At 43.9% G+C, this 19,866-nt stretch overlaps 1 protein-coding gene across 1 annotated transcript; it reads left to right on the top strand.

Annotated features, from left to right (window-relative positions):
* The first annotated feature begins 14,729 nt into the window (after positions 1-14,729).
* Positions 14,730-18,830, top strand: LOC129386837 (uncharacterized). Its single transcript, XM_055075091.2, has 6 exons — positions 14,730-15,247; positions 15,307-15,406; positions 15,779-15,860; positions 15,944-16,000; positions 16,145-16,260; positions 16,714-18,830. The coding sequence occupies exons 1-6, from the start codon at positions 14,979-14,981 to the stop codon at positions 16,852-16,854; spliced, it is 765 nt and encodes a 254-aa protein (XP_054931066.1). The 5' UTR covers positions 14,730-14,978; the 3' UTR covers positions 16,855-18,830.
* Positions 18,831-19,866: the final 1,036 nt, after the last annotated feature.

Genomic DNA, 19,866 nt, shown 5'->3' with positions numbered 1-19,866 from the left:
AAAGTTCCAGAACTATAAAAAACATTTCTCTCAACAGTCACTAAGTCATCGATTCTTGAAAATGCGATAAATACTGTCGCGTTATTTAAACTTAACGCCATACTCTATTGATTACTCTATTGTTCAATTACTAATAGGAGGTCCCATTGACAGTTCTTGTAACTCCGGCACCTCCTCCTGTACTATTGATGAGTGATGAAACAAGGGGTCTATTGAGAAACGCATTCCGTATGGAGACCGTGGTGTATACCCTATGCAATGAGGGTTTGCTCCAGAAAGGTCTAGAAATAAAGTAGAAACAAGAAAGGTTCTTGCAACTTCCTGCAGGTGCATACGAAGTTTCAGGAAGCTTACTTGCTTCAACTGTTATGATAACAGTTTCGAAAGTTGTTACGAATATACACATGCAGTGCCTGCAAACTGATCTAAGTTACCCCCAGAAAGAGTAGTTCACATTCAAACAGTATTCTCATACAATGCGTTATTTTTTTTATAAAAGTAAGCTCACAGAAATAGTGGTATGCAAAAAAATTTACATGTTTTTTCAGCGCCAATGCCTTCGGGGAAAGGTAAGGTTAGTCTGCAAATTTGAATACAAAAGAAAAAGGCATTTCAAACATTACTTTAAATATTCTTTTATCAAATTCTCCTTTCGCAATAATGATGAATGAGACCGGTATTCTTGCGTTTTCTCGCTGGCATTTCCTGTTGCCTAATGTTGAATCAAAATTTCCGTGTAGGGATGAATATCGCAACTTTTCTTAGCCACATTTTTGGTGGAGGCATTACTGTGAGCTGAAAGATTATTGTCCAAACGGGTAAGCCATTAACACGAATAAAAGCCGTATTAAATCAGTAAGCTCATCTTTAGCCAGTTGAAGTTCACAATATGGACCTCTTCTGTTTGATGGATTCCTTCCCCAGAGAATCATTGATGGAGAGCTTTATTTCCTAGGAGTAGCTCGAACAACTTCATACCACAGGCAAAAACAGCGCTTGAAACTGGCTATGTGAGGACATGAGGAAAAATACTCCTCTTAATTTTGACTATGATTTTAAAAGCTTGGAATTATATTTTTGCTACATAACGTTGGACAATCCGGAAGAACCCTAACTTGTTTTGATATAGGGCATAAGGACACTTTTCCAAACAAATAAATTATGCTCTCAGCTGCGTTTTGACATCTTGTAATTAAAGCTGTAACATTTTTTACTCCCCAAGAACGACGACGGGGTAATCGATCAAATGGCTTACTGAACTTTCTCGACGATGCCTGGCTTCCCGCCATCCAGGCTGACTAAGAATCCATGAAAATGAATGGAGAGTACAGGATCCCCTTGGCTAAATAGTTGGCGCCTACTGCAAAGTCATGCTTTATTCATTCAGAGGAAACAAAAATTCTAGTTGCCAAAAAAATAGGAGGCGAGAACACAAAAAACTTGGGTTTTTTGGTTGAGCTACCATCTTGATCCGACATATGCCCCTACGCTTCTGTTATAGCCGGTCTCTTGACATTGACATGACGTGTGATCAATATCGCCTGTGACAGTTTAGAGAAGAACATGGCCCCGCCCTCCCGATGTATAACAGACAAAGGCGATAGGGCAGCCGCGCCTGTCGTCTCGTGAAAGTTTTAGTCCTATATATATATATATATATATATATATATATATATATATATATATATATACACGGTGTTTTAGCGAACACTTTCAAATATCTTTCAATGTGGCCTGTGGCAGATATCCCGTCTAGTTCTTGAGCTGGCCTACTCGAAGCGGCGGACAATACTTACACAGAAAAGTGAGATGCGAAACCGAGTACTTATTAACACAATTCACTAATTAACTTTTAACTGATTACATTATGGCTGATATTCCCATTTACCCATTATAGCCGTGGTGTTGTCAAGGCGGATCGTCTTCGAACGAATTTTCAAAATGACACCAGTTTCGAGATATAAATTCCCGAACTTTGCGGAGAAACGCATGGGCGTTTCAGTTACTTGGTTAACAAGATGTCGTTTCATGCACTGAAGCACACAATTAACTTGATCATGAATACATTTCTCCGCAAAGTTTGGGAATTTATATCTCGAAACTGGTGTCGTCCTCAGAATTCCTTCCAAGTGGAACCGCCGTGCGAAATCCGCTGCTAGGATTTGTAAATTGCAATATGGGTCCCCAGATAATTAGCTAAACAGTTAATTGGTGAATTCTTGTTCATTAGCCGATATTGCATTTCAATTTTTTTAAGTAGTGTCCGCCGCTTCGAGTAGACCACCTCATCAACTAGAATTGAGCTAGCTGCTTAACTGCCACGGGCAACCTTTACAATATTTTGAAAGTGTTCGCTGAAACACCCTATATATATATATATATATATATTTATATATACTTTACATCAGAACATATACATTTACATATACAGAACAAAGGTAATGGTGCTTTTTTCATACACTTTAATTTCCAATAATTTATCGTTTCTTTATTTCATTTATTAAGCACAAGTAATTTCCCCTATGTTGTCCTTGGTGTCAGTGTTAGTAGGCTTCCTATGATATATATATATATATATATATATATATATATATATTTATATATATATATATATATATATATTTATATATATGTATATGTATCTGTATGTATATATATAGGTATGTATCTGTATGTACTCGGTGCGGACTTCTTTTTCGCTTCGATTGCAGTGCAGTTACTGCGGTCAGCGTATAACCAGGTGCAGGTTTTGCTACAGGAAAATGACTGACGTTTCCATTCATTAAAATAAACAATATCCAAGTCATTTGATCGATAGCCATATCCTTAACGACGCTCTAAAATGAGGATACATAACAACCTTAAGCAAGCGCAAAATCTGCACGATTTCTTCAAGATATTACCTTATTACTATAAATATACATTACATGAGAATCTGAAAAACATAGTGATATAAATTAAAAATATTCAGTTTTTATGTGGTATACGAAAAAAAAAGCAATCGGTATAAAGGGTGTCACCGCTAATTTTAGCCAGAGTGAAAAATATGGAAATGCTGCGTAACTGGACAGAACAAAGGTAATGGTGCTTGCCATCGCTTGCGGGTATTCGATTCTTTTTAATTAGACTAATTAGATCATTCAACTTAATTTATTAATCAACTTCTCAAGTTTTATGATTAGACGAAAAGTTTCAACGTTAAAATTGTAGAACAACATGAAAAACTCCCGATGCAGCTTTGTGTTGCAATACGCGCTACAGAAAAGTGTTTTAGGAGCGTGAAAAAAAACCGGAATACTCGCAAAGAGCCTCGAGCGGCCAGTCGCGCGGAAATTTTGAGCTCAATTGTGGGCTGCTTTCCCACTCGGAAAAACACTTTTATGTAGAATGTATTGAGCAAAAGAAAACTGTATCCGGAGTTTTCCATGCTGCTTTACAATTTTCTCATTGGCACTCTTCATCTAGGTATAATATTTGAGAAGTTGATAAATAATTGGGGATAATTATAAGATTAGGCGGAATTTAAAATAAATATATTTTGTGTACCTCCAAGCGACGGTAAAATACATTACTTTCGTTCTGCCCTTTCGTTCTATTTACGTTACTTTCGTTCTATTTAAGTTTGGCTAAAGTTAGCTGGGACACCATGTATATATACGTATGAACAACTGATATGACCACCGACTTAATGAAACAAAATTAGGCACTTTCAACTCTAGTTGGTATTTGTGTAGTGGAAAGTCTGCTCAGTTTTATAGAGGATGGCTGTTATAACTTAAATAGTGCTCTGCAGCTAAAGCTACCTAAGCTTTGCATGCTTCGGCAATCCGCTGTGGAGGGTGCACTGAAGCACAGAAATTGTTTTGTAGTCTGGGCCAGATCCACGGTTTATTTGACTCTGTTGCCATGTGGCGATAAATCTGTAGGACAAACCGGCAGGTGCCTCAAAGATTCTTTAAGGGACAATTAGAATTATGGGCACAGCGTGGTACAAGACCGCCTTGGAATCCTAGGCTGCGACTGTGCTACATGCGTCTCTTTGTGCTCATGAGTGCACCGCAAAGGTTCAAGGTGGACACGACAAGTGACAAAGAGAAGCACAAACCACCAACTGAAGTTTCATTATCGATGCTGTTGTATGATCTTGATGAAGTAAGGAAGATTTATTGAATTTTGGAGTTTTACGTGCCACAACCACGATCAGATTATCCAGCACGCCGTAGTGGAGACTCCGGAGCAATTTTGATGACCAGGAGCTCTTTAACGTGCCCCCATAGCGAGGGACACGGGCTTTTTTGCATTTCGGTCCCATCGAAATGTGTCCGCCGCGCCCGGAATTTCATCCCACAACATCGTGCTTTCGAACGCTACGCCATAGTCGCTAAGCCACCACGGCGGTTCAATATGCAAGGAAGTGAAAGACCTACCAGAAGTAAGAAGAACTCCTGAAGACTAAAGCAAGAAATAAACAAAGCATACACAGCAAGAAATACCCAAAGCGATGTAAAGTATCATTACGACCGCATACTCTACGTGCACCTGCCTACAAACGCAGACTCTTTGACTGATAGCCAGTTGGATGGCTTGCTAAAGCATGCCCCCTGTTCTCACGCCATTTGTACAGCTACAGTTATGGTGCAAGTCGAATCATCATGGTGCTCGTAAATAACTCGGGTTCTTTCGAACCAAGCAGTGCCCCTACACGCACTAGTACGCTGTGCCAAACAACCTTCTTTTCCTTTAGACAGATTGCACTCGTGCTCATGCAAATGTCAAATAAAATGCGTACTAGTGCGCCCCATGTAACAGGCGCCATACCGGCCCGCGAAGTGCCCCATCGTATTCCTTACAGGTGCTATCCATGTTAAAAGAGTATCCCAATCCTCGTATTCTTACACACTAAATGCCAATAGGGAACGCTATTCTATTTACGTGGTCTGCAGACCAGACGTGCTGGATGCATGAGAGACGCGCGATGAATCCGCTTCTGCCGTTAAACTCGGCCCACAGTAAATGACCAGAAAAACATTGTGAGCTTCTGCTTCTCTGGCGCCCTTGACCAACCCTGCCATCATTATAACGGCACCAGCTTCGAATCTCAAGTGGTTTCCCATAAAGTCACCGGCCCACCTTTAGTATCTGTCGCCGAATCTATACGCAGGAAAAGGAAGGCCTTGTACGGTAACAACATTTATGCGAATGGAAGGAGGACACGAAAGCTCAACAAAAGGGCTGTGATCAAACACATGCATCAGGCCTCTCCCATCGCTTGCGTGAGGTCAGCGAATGCGTGGGTGTTCTGGTAGTCTATTCGGCCACAAACAAGCTAAGTTAGCTTTCTAGGAAGACGTGCTCTAACAAAAAGCGTAAAAGCATCGGCATGATCATACACAGGAACGAGTATGATCATTGCCCACACAGTGCTAATCGAATTTCTCTTTCGCGTGGCGCCTGTTACATAACGCACAATGGCAGATGCCCTAATGAGTGCTAGCGTGAAGGAAATGAGTGTCGTGCTTGGGCTGGGTGCCACGCACATGCGCCGAGAAACGTATAGTCAGCACACGAAAGCCCAAGGACGATAAAAAGTCCCTCCACTTTATTCCTCACTTTGGTCATGTACTGGACTCAAAGCACATCACATGACGACAGCGTTCTCGACAGTCGCAGCAGTCGGCCCGCTATCAAACATGACGTCACACATCTGGGAAGAGCGCTATCATCACAATTCGGCGCAACGGCAAAAAAGGTTTTTTCCCCCAGTATACTAGCGCGTGTGGCTGCACTGCTTGGTTCAAAAGAACCTCAGTTTTTTGCATGCACCAGGACCCTCATCATAACTCAAGCGGGTCCTGCGCGCCAACAACCCATCCATTGCCAAATCACACGAAGAACTATTGTGTTTTCAAATATTTGAATTTGAATTCAACTTAAACTCAAGTTTTTAGGAAGGCGCACGTACGGTAGGTAGTCTTGATGCTACTTTAGCTCGCTATGTGTGCCTCTTGTTCTTCTTTGTTCATTTGTTGAAACTCACTTCTTTTTTCTGCATTCGTCTTCACTAGATCTTGTTTTTACAGCGGAGTGGTTATAGGCTAGTTTCCAGCGGATCGCCGTGTCCGTAGACCGAGCGCGTAGACCAAAAACACCGTAACCTCGACACAAACCGGAAGCGTATCGCCCGTGCATACCCTTTCCTCTCACCGCCTGCGCTTCGTCGGCGCTCGCCTCACAGCGCCGGCGCATCCTGTCCACTCACCACACGTGGGTCGTCCGCAGGCGGCGCTGTAATGAAGGCTGCCTACAAAACAAATAATAATAAATAAAATAAAACTACAACGGTAAACTGACAATAGCCAATGGGTGTGTCTCTTGGGCTTGTGACATCAGGCATTGCATAGGCACGGTATCTCAGTTGCGTTCTCGCATATTGTGCGGACCGAGGAAGAACAGCATGCCTACTTAGAACGACGGCATGAACAGAAGTGGGAATGGGCGCGAAGGGGGCGGGAGGCTGCTAACGCCGTCTACCATAGCGACTATAAAGCTGTAGTCACTTTAGTGACAAAATAATAAAGACAGTAGAAAAAGACAGTTTATGTGGTATATGTTTTTTATTTACCTCAATGTAGTTTATCACCATATATACAGCTCCGTTGACCATCCGCCTTCTCAGAGGTAAGTGGCACTGAGGTTTTTTCTAGTTGCACCTTCCGTTTCTTGTATAAATTCGAAACAATGATAAAAAAACACCTAAGTTGGTTGGCTGAGCCTGCCACTTGTCTCGTACACGTTTAATGTTCGCGTTGTACGCTTATGTTTGTAAATCTCAAACTTGCCCAATCAGCGATTTCCTCTTTAGACGTCGTGTTTAAGCTTCGCAGTCGATCAATTAAGAGAAACGCTAGAAAGTGTTATATTGCGAGCGCAACGGAGCAGAAATCTTATAAACCTTCATTTGTCGCAGTGTCTGGATGGAAGGTTGCCGGATAAAAAAAAAATATTGCGGATCAAACACTCATCTTGGAAATTTCGTGAAGCGGAACTATCCCGAAGTGGTTATTCAAGTGCTATAAGTTTGCTCACTTCACTCCTGTGTCTTTGACCTGAAGAAAACAGGCGCACGTGCGTTTGCTTGGGTACATTTGACACATGCGGTGATCACCTGAAGGAGGAGTTGGCGTCGGTGCGACAACGGTATACGTGCGATTGTGTCTTAATAGAGAATCGCACCATTCTGTTGCGAGGGAAAGGTTCGATCCGACCTTCGAGCACGTAATTCAGTTTTTAGAACGAACGAGACCGCGGAGCGCAGCGGGGGATGAAAGATGCGAGGACGAAAGCGGAGGAGGAGGGTATGACGAAAGCGTGAGAAGAAAAGCGATGTGTGGCCACGATGGGAAGGAGATGGCGCCAGATTAGCGCGCGTCGTCTGGAGGTATGCCTGCGAATCACGCCAGTGCATCACCCACGCGCTGCCTCTCGCAGTCTCCAGATTAGCGAGGCAGTCGTGCCACACTTGGCGCCATTTGCGACGTGCCGCACGAGACAGAGAGTCCACGCCAGCCAATCTATACCGAAATGAAAACACTTGTGGAGCTTCGCTGAGATTTCTCATTAGCGAGTATCGTAATCGTCGGCGAATTTTTTGTATGTATGATGTATGCACTATTGAGCAGCACTACCCAGTAGCTAGGGTAAGGAAAGCTCGGCTGTGTTCACAAAGAATGCGTCACTTCAAAAGAAAAAAGAAAGAGATACGCTGGGCGCTTTTTAGTGTAAAGAAACCTTTTGCACGTTTCTATAGCCGTGTGGTACACAGCGCATCTGCGAGACGAGGCACTGAACTTTCTGGGCAAATCGTTTATCTCTGCTAGTTAGCAACACCATCCCTATCTTCAGAGTCTATTGTAGAGGAGATAACAACCGAGATCGCCTTGCAACACTCATAATGATATCATACAAGGTGAATGATCAGAGCACCGGAATTGCATTTTTGCGCAGCAGCTTCTCCTCGGGCACAAGCCAAAATAAGCGGCCTCTGTCACCTAATTGCGTGTACATAATTAAGTGCAGCGTGATTCTTGCAGGAATCCAATGTTCTCCACGGAGCCCGAGCGCAGACATGTGCGAACGCATCGCAAGGCGTGGCGTCGAAGGAAATGCTTGTTCCGATGAAAAAAAAAATGGGAGCCACTAATCAAGGGACTTCCTGAATGTGGTACGCAAATAGGATGGTTCCCCAGCTCTACTCGGTCGTCGTCTACCATCTGACCAAGAAGGCTGGCGCAAGTAGTTTGAGCCCACCATCCCGAGAGCGCATTAACTTCCGGCGACGCCGCCGTCCTCGCTGCCAAGCTTCGAAGCGGAAAGCGACGCAGCTATGATGCAGTCTGCTGGCCTTGCTTTCCTAGACGCGGCAGGCGTGGCGCGATTCCTGTTCCGCCCGAAGGCGCGGTCACGCTACTTAAGAAGTTTGAGTGCGAGAAAGTCCCTGCTGGCTGCCGAATGTTAAAAAAAATAAATGTTTCGAAACTGGACTTACACTTTCATTGCCTGTAGAGAGGTACCAAACACTCGTGAAGTTGGCGTTCTAAACACTTTAGGCAGCGTCATTTAACCGCTCTCCGACATTTGGCGTTTCAACGAGAGAATATTGTTGGTGTCGTTTATATTTAGTCCGCTTCGACGATACAGGTGAAATTAAGAAAGAAAAAAGACTTCTGAAGGCATTTATCCGAATTTGTACTCTTTATGTGAATGTGCAAATTGTAGTCCGATGTTCGCTGATGTTGTTTCAGAGTTGATCAATCACACCACGCCAATGATGGAAACGAAGTGTGGTTAAGAATTCTGATGAATCTTACGCGAATGCATATGAACGACGGAGTGATTCGCGTACTCTGCTACACTCCTTTAAAGTTTACGTGGGTTTTCCTATGAAGATTTCTTGAATTGGGGTGTCACATTGCTACAAGACGTTTCCCAAATATATAACGCAAATAAGACATGCAGACATTCGCATAAGCTCTTCTGAAATTTCAGGCCACAAATTCGGCCCTTGCAAATCTTGTATTACTAGTGAGCACTGAAGGATACTTTACATCTTTTTTTTATTAAGTAAGGCTAATTGCATACAAAACGCCTGAGGCCTATACTACGGTGATCAGTGTGTCATCTGATGTGGAAATGAAGGGCAGGACATTCCCCACAATTGTAATAACTCAGTTGGAAACCCATTTCAGGAGGGGGCGGGCAAAGAATTATATTCTAATGTACTGAGCGTAATATAAGAGCCTAGACGGATTTTCGCGCAGTGCTAATGCCTAACAGAAATCGAAATTCTAAAATATTCAAGAGTTTGTGGTTTATTTACTCTCTAAACTTGCTGTAGCCTCTGTAGCAGTCTTTTGAAACTACTGAACTTTCAACTTCACACTTTTTTCCTGGAACGACCTTAATTATATCCAAAAAAGTAGAACCTATATTGGGCCCTGTTTCGCAGGCATCATCAGTTATGTACGATGTCCTGGTGCATCAAAACATGTCCTGGTAGCTAGGCTGAAGAAATCCATGATTATTCGAGTCTGACGCTTTGTGGATTACATTTTAATACTAGTTGAGCGTGGTGGTGACCGTTTTTGAAAAGTAGCATCCGGTACTGTAGCTATCGTTGACGAAAGCTTACAGAAGTTGCTGCTGACACACAAGTCGACAGTAAGTAATACTTAGACTTTATTTACGTGAAACTTCCATGCCCATTTACTGAGTTATTTTGTATACATAAGCCATAGCGTGGAAAGCCACTTTTCCATTGGTGGTTGGTGCATTCAATCTATTTAAGAGGAGCGTCATAATCCTCTGCTTTGTCAACCACATAAAGAAATCCTGCCGTCGTGCCTTGCAGCGCAGTTGTATACATTACTGTATCCTGTGGCCGAAAGGCTACTTAAAGTGACACGAAAGCAAAACAATAAATCAGTTTAGACTAATGAAGCATTGTTTGAGAACCCTGCAGGCAGTCATTTCAAAAAAATAGTTTGATTATTAGATGAGAAAATTAAGGTCCAAGTATCAGTGTTTGAATCTCGCTCCGAAACCGCAGTGCCGGTATGTCAGCGTGACGTCAGGGATTCCACAGTATGTTTTCGCATTTGGGCCGCGTTGGCTGAATAAAGGTTCCCGAAACTTGCCATGTTTAATATTTGCTTCCTTTAAAACACAATGTAGTCCATCTGTACGGCTATATATAATTAGTAGGCCCTAGAAGATGCCATCAAAATCCAAGACGTCACAGCCCCCAGATGCTGGAACTTAAGTAGGCGTCGCCACCCGCATTTCGTTCTTGCGCTTTTTCTGGCTTACCAAACGTCTTATCGTTGCAAGAGTGGTGTTTTTGGTGTTGTAGAACGGTAATTTACGAATGCAGAAGAAATCATTTTTCACTTTAGTGTCCCTTTAAGTTGATTCGATGGAGGGACAATCATGAGAAACGTGAACCTCACAGAAGAACCGGACTGTTATGGCGCTGTAAAAGTATAATGTTTCTCACAGGCTAAAAAAAGCTGCGCACTTCTGTAAGATGCAGTTGTTTTTCCCAGGCTGTTACAAACTTGGGCACATGAGTAAGTTCACAACGCTCACAAGGGCCAACTCCAACAACGGGCTTCGTATCCACGAACAATGACGCAAGCAGGCTATCGTTAGCATTGAGCAATAAAGAACGACACTAACAGAGTGTATTTCATCTGGTGTTTGACACCTATAACTTTACTTCGTATTACCATCCTGGTTGGGATAAAGCACCTCGTTGAAGTACGGATTAAAGCGAACTGTCTGTACGGTCACAGTAAGTAGGGCTCTCAATGTTAGTAAAAGTGGTGAGCTTTGCTACCTTGGAAACATAAATAGAAAAAAAATATTCAAAGTACATTGCCTTGTTTATATACATATATGAAATATCCCGCACCAATAAGGCAGTTTTGTTTACTTCATGTAACGCAATAATCATGCCTTCCATATATCATAAATTAGGGGCTAGGTTCTTTGAATAAGGGAACTCACGAATCACACACAGTATACGGTCTCCCAAAAGAAAAGTTTGTGTCGGTTAATAAAATACATACCGCAGCATGCTCTCTGCATAAAACTAATTAAGTATGCCGGAAGCAACATATTAAAGAAGAAGGGGCAATGTTTAATTCCTGTCAAAACCTTTGCGGCATAAAGGGGAAGTGTGTTTGAAGAGCGAAAATTATTATTCGACAACAACAACAACTTTAACAATTAGAATGACAGAAGGAAGTGTTGACACACAACTGATTTAATCAATATTACTAACACGCTCATTCAGCTATCGCGATAACGCCAGGAATGAACAAGAAAAGAAAGAAAATAGCAAAATAATTCGAATAAAAGCAGCGTGCACTCAGATAGCCACGCGCGCAACCAACACGCATACAGTACTGGGACTCTGACCCACACAAAAGCGCACTTCGATCTCCCACAGGGCAATCGACGACTGCCTCACAAGATCAGACTGATTCATTTTTTATGAACAATTTCAGACCAAGAGCAAGGCTGCAGGCTAGAGAAGGAAAATTCCTGAGCCAGCGGTAGATGGCGCGCTCTGATATCCTTAAGATAGCTGCCAACTTGAAGCTAGCAGCGCACCCACAAGCCATCCAGAATGTGAGAAATCGCAGGTGCGGTTTCTGCTCGACGAGCTGACAGGAGGAGAGGTTTGAAGGTTTTCGTTATAAAAAAGAGCCAGTCTGCCCGAGTGAGCCATCGATTGGCTTCTGCAGAGCGAAGTGGCTCTTTTCTGTATGGGAAAGCACAGAAGCGTTGGCGCTTTTGCTGTGTGTGGCGTTTTGAGTACATGGTCTTCTTTGTTCCGATCTTTATGGCACCCGTTCTTTTTGTTCCTTATTATTTCGACTGTTTCTTTTTCACTCTAATGGTCTTGTCATTAGCGTGGATATTGTGTAGCTTCAATCAATTCTCTCCATTCAGTCAGTAGTCACTCTTGTACTACTTTCTTCGTTGTTTTCCTGTCATACATTATCTGGCGTCCTCCAGGCACGAATTATCATCAGCGTCACCAATTTACAATTCTCTCAAGAATGCATAACTTGAAATATTGCAAAGGAGAAATACGTCCAAGGGGACCACGCGTTCAGTGACGATACAGAATAGTAGCTTGTTAGAATAATACAGGAAGATTATTACTGTGAATTGAAGTAAACGTAAGCTCAATAAGTAGAAACAAGCTGTTGTGTGGCAGGTGCTCAGTTTGAATGCTGCGTTCCGATAATTTCATTATTCTTTAATAATGAAGCGCAGCCTTTTTCTCATCAGCTTAGCCACCGCTCTTCCGCATCGGGAATGTTTGAAACTTTTTTGTGGGTCACCCTGGAGGTACTGCACAGCCTCACCAACAAAATTTAATGATTTTCAAGTTTGAGCTACGTTACTGCTTCGCACTTATAATATTTGAATCAGAGAATATTGAAGATGAAAGGCATGGTCTGTCGGTGTTTTCGTTCATGACATTTGTTTGCGGGCTGGCACTATCCAAATTTTTAGGAATTATTTTGTCAGAAATGTAAGACCTGGTATGAGCAATTTTAGTGATACAATGGGGTGGCAGTAATATGCGTACTGAACCAGGGTGCGGAAACTCCCTATACCGCCTTGGGACACTCCGTCCGATGGCGACACGCGGCGGCAACGCCGCATTCACCACTGGCGGTTGCCAGATGTCCTACTGGAAATAATTCACAAACAAAACAATGACTGATCAGGTCAGAAGGTAGAGGGAGAGGGCGGGTGCTGGGAGGAGGGGGCCTGCCTCGAAGTCCCCTTACCCGCTTCGCACGCAAGCGGTTTGTGTTCTTGGTGCCTTGCAGGTCTAGTGGCCGAATTGGCCAAATTGCTAAGCTGACCCGCTGAAGGGCGCCGTGTTGACGAAGTGCTTTTCTTTTCTGCCGCGTGTACTTTGGAAGCTTCCATTAATTTTTTAAAGCACTGGAACCGCGCTCGTACACATCAGCGTGAAGCAATTGTTGAAAAAATATTTATATAGCAAGCCGTCGTTAACGGCCAATGTTCGCAGGTAATATGTTACATTTCGTCGCTTCGTGAAAGTAGTCGGTTCAAAATTCCCAACTTGTGGTTAAGTTTAGGGCTACATTTCATCTAGTCTACAGATATAGCGGGGGGTAATATAAAGAAAATAACTTCCTGGCACCATCAATCGTTAACTTTTTTACGTGTGTTGTACAGTGGATAAGCTAAAGCTGGCCGATTTCTCAACCAGCCAAAACTGAACACAAGCAAAACTTGAACGTTTTTGTTTTTATTCACACATTCCGTACTGCAACAAGACTGACCTCCACGCCGTGCGAAAGTATCAATGTGCTGAAGCAATTTTCAGTCACAACTCAAATTTGTACATAATGAGCGAACATAGATTCCAGAAGGTCCAAACCAATGCGAAAATTCCCTACCACGGGCTGGTTACACGGAACCTGACTACCACGTATGCTATGAAGGCGTCACGTTTTGTGGCTTACAGAAAGAAGGTAGAGTACAATACATGTATTTCGTTGACAGTATGAGAAGTAAGAACGTACAGAATTTTAAAGTGGCGACATGCATCTGCAAGAGCAGGAAGTAGCCTATATTTGATTTCCATATTTAACCTACATGCCGAATGAAGGAGCATATTTACATAGCGCTTACACGCGCATATAACATGCCTGTCGTCATTCGTTGCGCCATATATATACAGAAAAGTACGGCAGCTATTAGGACTCTATTTTTACACAATAGCAAGGCAACGAACGAGCCATGTTTAAAGTTATTGACACATTTCAGCGCAAGGAGCATTACGAGTCCGTTCTTAATAGCATTAAATACTGTATATTTCAGTTACTGACATTATTAAATAAAGTTTGCCGGCGAAACAAATGGAATTGCACCTTGTTTATAATACAGCTACTAAAAAACTTGCACGCATCGAAGCTGAGCCTAAAGCAAGGTAACTGAGCATATGGTACCGCCTACGCTCGAAAATTCAGATATAATAGGGAGCGTAAACCTTCTTCAGTACGATGTCTTAGTAGTGGTGGATCAAAACGCAACAAATAATTACGTCGGTGCATCCTTTTGCCGTCAACGCTCTTGAAATCTGATAAAACATCACAGGTGTGACTCTTTTTTCTTTACGTTAGCCTTGGCTGTATGTGTCGACAAGGTAAAGAGCGTACAAAATGTATAGCCCAGCATACACCCACTCAAGCCCTTCAATACAAGTATCTCCCCGATAGCAGATGGGCTGCGGTCATGACGAATGGGTCAATTGACACTGCTCCTATACTACAGTCAGGCTTGCGCAGCACTGGTTTACCCTCCGCAAAATGAATACCTGCTCAGAAAATAAAGTGAAATACTTGCGCTTAACTGGTGTCACTAGGAAACGTGAAGCACTTCGCAGAACTGGAATTCCCGGTGTTAAAACAACACTGAGCCGCGCAACACATGTGGGGCGCGATGTTGTACGCGTTCCAAAATAGAACGGAGGCGGTCTGTTCAGTACGTCACGAAATAGGCGGTCCGCAATGTTCGCGAGAACGAGAGAAAGCAAACAGCCAATGAGCGAAGTGGAAGCCTGCGTCACGCTTTTGACGTCTGCTTGGGGACCGTGTAATATATTGAGAAGCGTTTCCAACATGTTGAGAAATATTTTGCTATTGACTGTGTAGCAAAATGTGTTGGTGTTGCTTTTCAAAGATTCAATTTGGAATTCGAAACGACTGAAACAAAATATTGCGGTTAATGTCTTCAAATGGCGCTAGGTGGTGTCGCACTTTTGCCAAACGTTTAGCGATGGCGCCAGCCACCACCCCCGTTTCAAGCACACGGCGCGAATTTTGAAGCGGTTGGTTCAGTCGTTCAGTCGAGCACTGGAAGCCATGGCGCTCAACGTGGCAGCACCGGTGAAGGGACCACGTGTGTTGCAGGCACAGAGAGAGACGGTGGTCGCCTTCATGGAGCAGCATCCTCTGCTGGCTATAAGATCCAGCGAGCTGGGGCCGCGCTTCACTGTTGGCGACCGCCGACGGCTGTGGCAGCAGCTGGCTGACGCGCTGAAAAGCGAAGGCCCTGTTGTCAAAACCACTGAGCAGTGGAAAGAGTGGTCGCGCAAGCAAGTTTTTGCTGCCGCAATTTCCCAAGAACAAAGGTGAGCGACTGTCCAATGGTCTGGGCGATTTGTCCTTCGACATTTACGTGTATTTTCAGAAGCACAGAAGGGTGGCGGCTACACGGTTTTCGTGGCCGAGTCCTCCAGCTGACCGAGACAGTCCGCCTCCACGGCGTGACCGACCTACCCTACCAAGAGGTAAGCACACTGCCGCCGTAATATCATGGGTTCCTGAACGGTGCAGGTTTAGTTTGCCATTATCTGTAAGTGGTACCTTTAGCGGAACGCAACACCGTTGGTGAGCAGGAAAATAGCGTAGAGAGAATGGAAAAGCAGGTAGGTTAATCAACTAGAATCTCAGTTGGCTGCGCTTTCGGGAAAAGGGGGATTAAGTGATCAACACAGAATTAAAATGCCTTCAGGGAAGTGCACGAGGACGGTAATACATGGGATCATTAAGCACTCAATAATTGCAGAATATTTCCGCAAATGCGTAGTACGAAAACTTGTAACATATGCATTGTAACGAATAGCCACGTAGTGAAGGGACATGCTTATGACACTTTCCAGCAGGCTGACATTCCCACCTCCGCCATGGAAGTCGTTGTCCAAGCTACAGACGAGGCTGCGGGCGTGAGGAGCACAGCGACACGTAAGCATAAGAGGAATGTGTGTTTTAATTATCGCCAAATGTGTGTGTGTAGTTCGTAAACTTTTAATGTGTTTACTCTACAGCGGCAGAGGATCCACCGCGTGGCCCGTCGCCTACCGAAAGGGTGGCCGCTGCACCTGGTAAGTTATTAATCCTCAAGGTGTTAAATAATATGAGCTCTCGTATTTTATTGAACTAGCCCAATAAGCCATAACATGGCCATATCCACTTTTATTCGTACCATAAAGTGCAGTGCAACTGTAGAAAATGCTGCATGCTTTCAGTGTTGCAGCGCCCTGTTCGGCCACCACGTCGACATCGACCGCGACGGGTGAATACCTTGACGACGATGTCGTCGCAGTGCGCCCGCAGCGTGGAACAGGGCGACGAGATGCTGCAGGTTGGTTGGTCCTTTGGTGTCATTTTACATAAAGGACATAAATATTCTTTATGCTTTGTTATAAGTAAATCATGAATCTGAAAAACAAATCAGCTTGGGATGTAAACAAGAAATATGCGTTGTATAGAGGGCTCGGTATCGTGTCTTGCCAACGATCAGCCGCCGGGCCAAAGGTTGGTTAGCCCTGAAAAGGGCTGTTTGGTGGTGAGAGATGCATTTGAGTAGATGACGGAAGAGTAGTTCCAGCGGATGTTTGTTTGTCCATATGAAGAGGGCATAGCTTGTACACGACGCTTTACACTGCCAAAGGATGCCATCAGGCCAGTGGCTCTTCAACAGAGAGGGAATCGTTGTGCATGTTGCAATTCTTGACAACAGCAGCTTCCAGCCGTAAGCTGGTTGCGAGTACTAAGCAACTCTAGCGAAAAGCTCCACCATGATTATTCATTCCAGGTGCTGCGGAGAATCGAAGCCTGCACCACCCGCCTCGGTGTCGCGGCAGAGCGGACGGCAGCAGCTCAGGAGGGGATCCTGGAGCAGGTGCGCGCCGTAGCGCAAGACATCGCTGCGCACCTGCAGCAAGACAGAAATTAATTTATCGTTTTCAGTAGCATTTTGTTCATTTGTTTCATCAGTTCCATTTCTTTTATTTATTTATTGTTTGAGTTTCCTTCATGAGTAATACAGGAGGATTTTTTGGTTGAAAGGTGTAATGCGTGCACCCATTTTTGTTCTGTGATATTTGCCTCTTTCTATTTATGCGTATCCAGCTGAAATGCCAACGTGCTTTCTTTATTTACACATTTTGAAGGCGCCTAGTCATTCACACTGGAATCATTACAAATAGTTGTCGATTTCTGTGTATGGGTTTTGTTTTATATTGCTTCACTGTGTTGTAGCTTACAGCACTCATTACGAAGCGTTACCGCATAGTGTTTGCACTGTGATATTTTCATTTCGGCAAAGTGAGGCTAAGGTGCAACAACTACGATGTGCTTTTTTTTCAGAGCACCAAACTAGTCACTCTTTAAGTTGCATAGTTTCACAAATGAAAATGACCATCATCATTGCACCACGCCGGTATTGGTTCCCTCTAGTCTTCGTTCCAAGAGAGTCATTGCAAGAATAACTATCATGTGAGACACTTTCTGGGTGCTGTGACATTGTAGAGCCAATTATTCATGTTTTATGTAACATGTTTCATCACAGCTGGCAAGTGCACTCACCTTTTTACAATTATGATTCACCTGTTGTTTAGCATCGCACTACAATTGCTGCCGAGAAATGAATGCTTCTAGTCAGTGACTCCTAACACTACCAAGGGAACGGACATACCTGTGAAAGTCACACTGTCTTGCAAGGTCACGTAAATGTAACTGCAAGTTTTATGTGCCGTGGTGAAAACGAATTGTGTGATGCTGATGTTGCAATGTTGTCACATGCTTTGCTACCTGAAGCATGTTGTACTACAACGTTTGTGATGTACATGTCATCATAGAGTGATAAAGTTGACCTATCTATTTTTTGCGCTTTTACATTAATTTACGTCTACCATTTGGACATAATGTGACGAGTGTAATATTGTCGCTACACTCAGCGTTACATTTTGCTTGTGTTTGAATCCGCATTCATTACGCTTCACTTGCTTGCCTCGCCTGCGTATTCATGCTTGCACAGAAGTTTTGATACACCTAGCACAAGAGATGGCTAGCAAGCATATTGCCTCGCTCCTACCAATGTAACTGAGCGTCCGAATGCACAGGGTGCGGCGGTTGCGTTCATTTTGGTGTGTTTTATGAAAATTTTGCGCACCTTTTGCTGATGGTGACCAGGAGCACAGAGTGCCAATCATATGTACTGCTTCCATGAAATCTGTCATGACTATGATGGGTCAAGGGATGTTTCCATTTCATATTTCATGTGATATTTAAAGAAAAGGCTGCACTTTCACGTTGCTACCGTGTTTCATGTTGCACTAGGAAAGAAGTACTTTGTGCCAATTTCCCATTACTGTAACCACCAACTATGGCAAAACAAACACATCTTTGGACATGAGTAGAAAGTAACAGCTGCGGCATCTGCAGAAAGTGGTATATCACAGGATGCACACAACACATACAAGCTGTTGTAGCGTCGTATTTGTAATGTTGGATGAGGAAAGAAGCACGTTGTGATGTGCATATTGCACAAAACAATGCTAGCTTGGGAGCAGCAGCAAATGCAGTTCTTCACAGATAAAGGGGCATGAAGCATTGCCTTACGACTACCTCACGAGTACTACTGTTAATAAGTGGCAGCCTTGGAGACTCTTGCATAGTGAAGAGGGTGCAATTGTTTCCGAGTCCATGGCTGTGGCATTCTATTTAAAAGACTCTTTGTATAAGTGTACTTCGTTTGTGTTTAAACTATCATAATCTGTCGGATGTGTGGATTTGGAACATTGACCATCCGTATGGAGGTGCACTTGTGTATGCAAATTTTTAATGTATTTTCCGCTGTACAAACATAGCCCTGTGATAGCTTAAGGACACTGCAATTTGTATAAATAAATTATATATTATGGAAACTCACCATTCCTGTGTCCTTCAGAAAATGTTGACAACGGCGCTACGCTGCTGCCTTCCTCTGAGGAACTCGTCGTGCGGTGCCAGCACCTGGAGGTCTCCTGGCTCCTCAGCTGGTGGCCTTTCCACACCATAATCGTCCAATGTCCAGTCGCCCGCGTCCAAGGCAATGTTATGGAGAGCAACGCATGCATAAATGTTTCGCGCTGCTCTATCGGGGCTGTATAGCAGTGTCCGAAAGTGCTGCAAGCAGCGGAACTTGCTTTTCAACACCCCGACACATCTCTCCACAACATTGCGCATGGATGCGTGCTCCCTGTTGTAGTGGCCTTCAGAGGTGGTGCCGGCATGGCTGCCAGGTACTGGAACAAGCAGCCATGGCTCGAGGGGATATCCTGAGTCTCCTATTACAGAAAGTGACAGCTGAGTGCTCTGCCCTAGTTAGGGGTATGCATTACGAATACTAACCAAGCAGATACTCGCCAGGCTGCAGTTGTGCGGCTAGGCGTGCACGCAGTGGGTTATGCTGCCACACCCAAGCGTCGTGGCATGAACCAGGGAACGGGGGGTTCACAACAAGAATGCGAAGTTCCGCGTTGCACACCTGCGATGGGGAGCAATACAATATAGCGCTGCAGATATGCTCGAAACCCGTTTTGCCATTCATATGCAGAAAAGAATACATGTACGCTGGTACAAGTAGCAGACTGGGGGGGGGCAGTGCGCCCCCCCCCCTTGTGTGGACGCCTATGGTTCGCACTAATTGATAGCTAAATGACAACTTGAGGCCCGATATTGCGCAAGAAGCGCAAGAACACCCATACAAGAACACCCATGGGCTAAAGCCAGCCCATGCGATGGATGTAAGTACTTCCGTGTTCAGAATGCTTCCAACGTATCTTACCTACAGTGTATCCATTTCTGCTACGACTGCTGCCCATTTAAAACACAATTTTGGTATGGCAGACGGATTATGCACACAAACACATGGCATTCATCATTACTCCCGACATGTCAGATTTCAACGAGCTCGTAAACAGTT

The sequence above is a fragment of the Dermacentor andersoni genome, chromosome 8 (genome assembly GCF_023375885.2).
Source record: "Dermacentor andersoni chromosome 8, qqDerAnde1_hic_scaffold, whole genome shotgun sequence".
NCBI lineage: Eukaryota > Metazoa > Arthropoda > Arachnida > Ixodida > Ixodidae > Dermacentor > Dermacentor andersoni.
The sequence above is the reverse complement of the archived record's forward strand: the minus strand, read 5'-3'. Positions and strand labels throughout refer to the sequence as shown.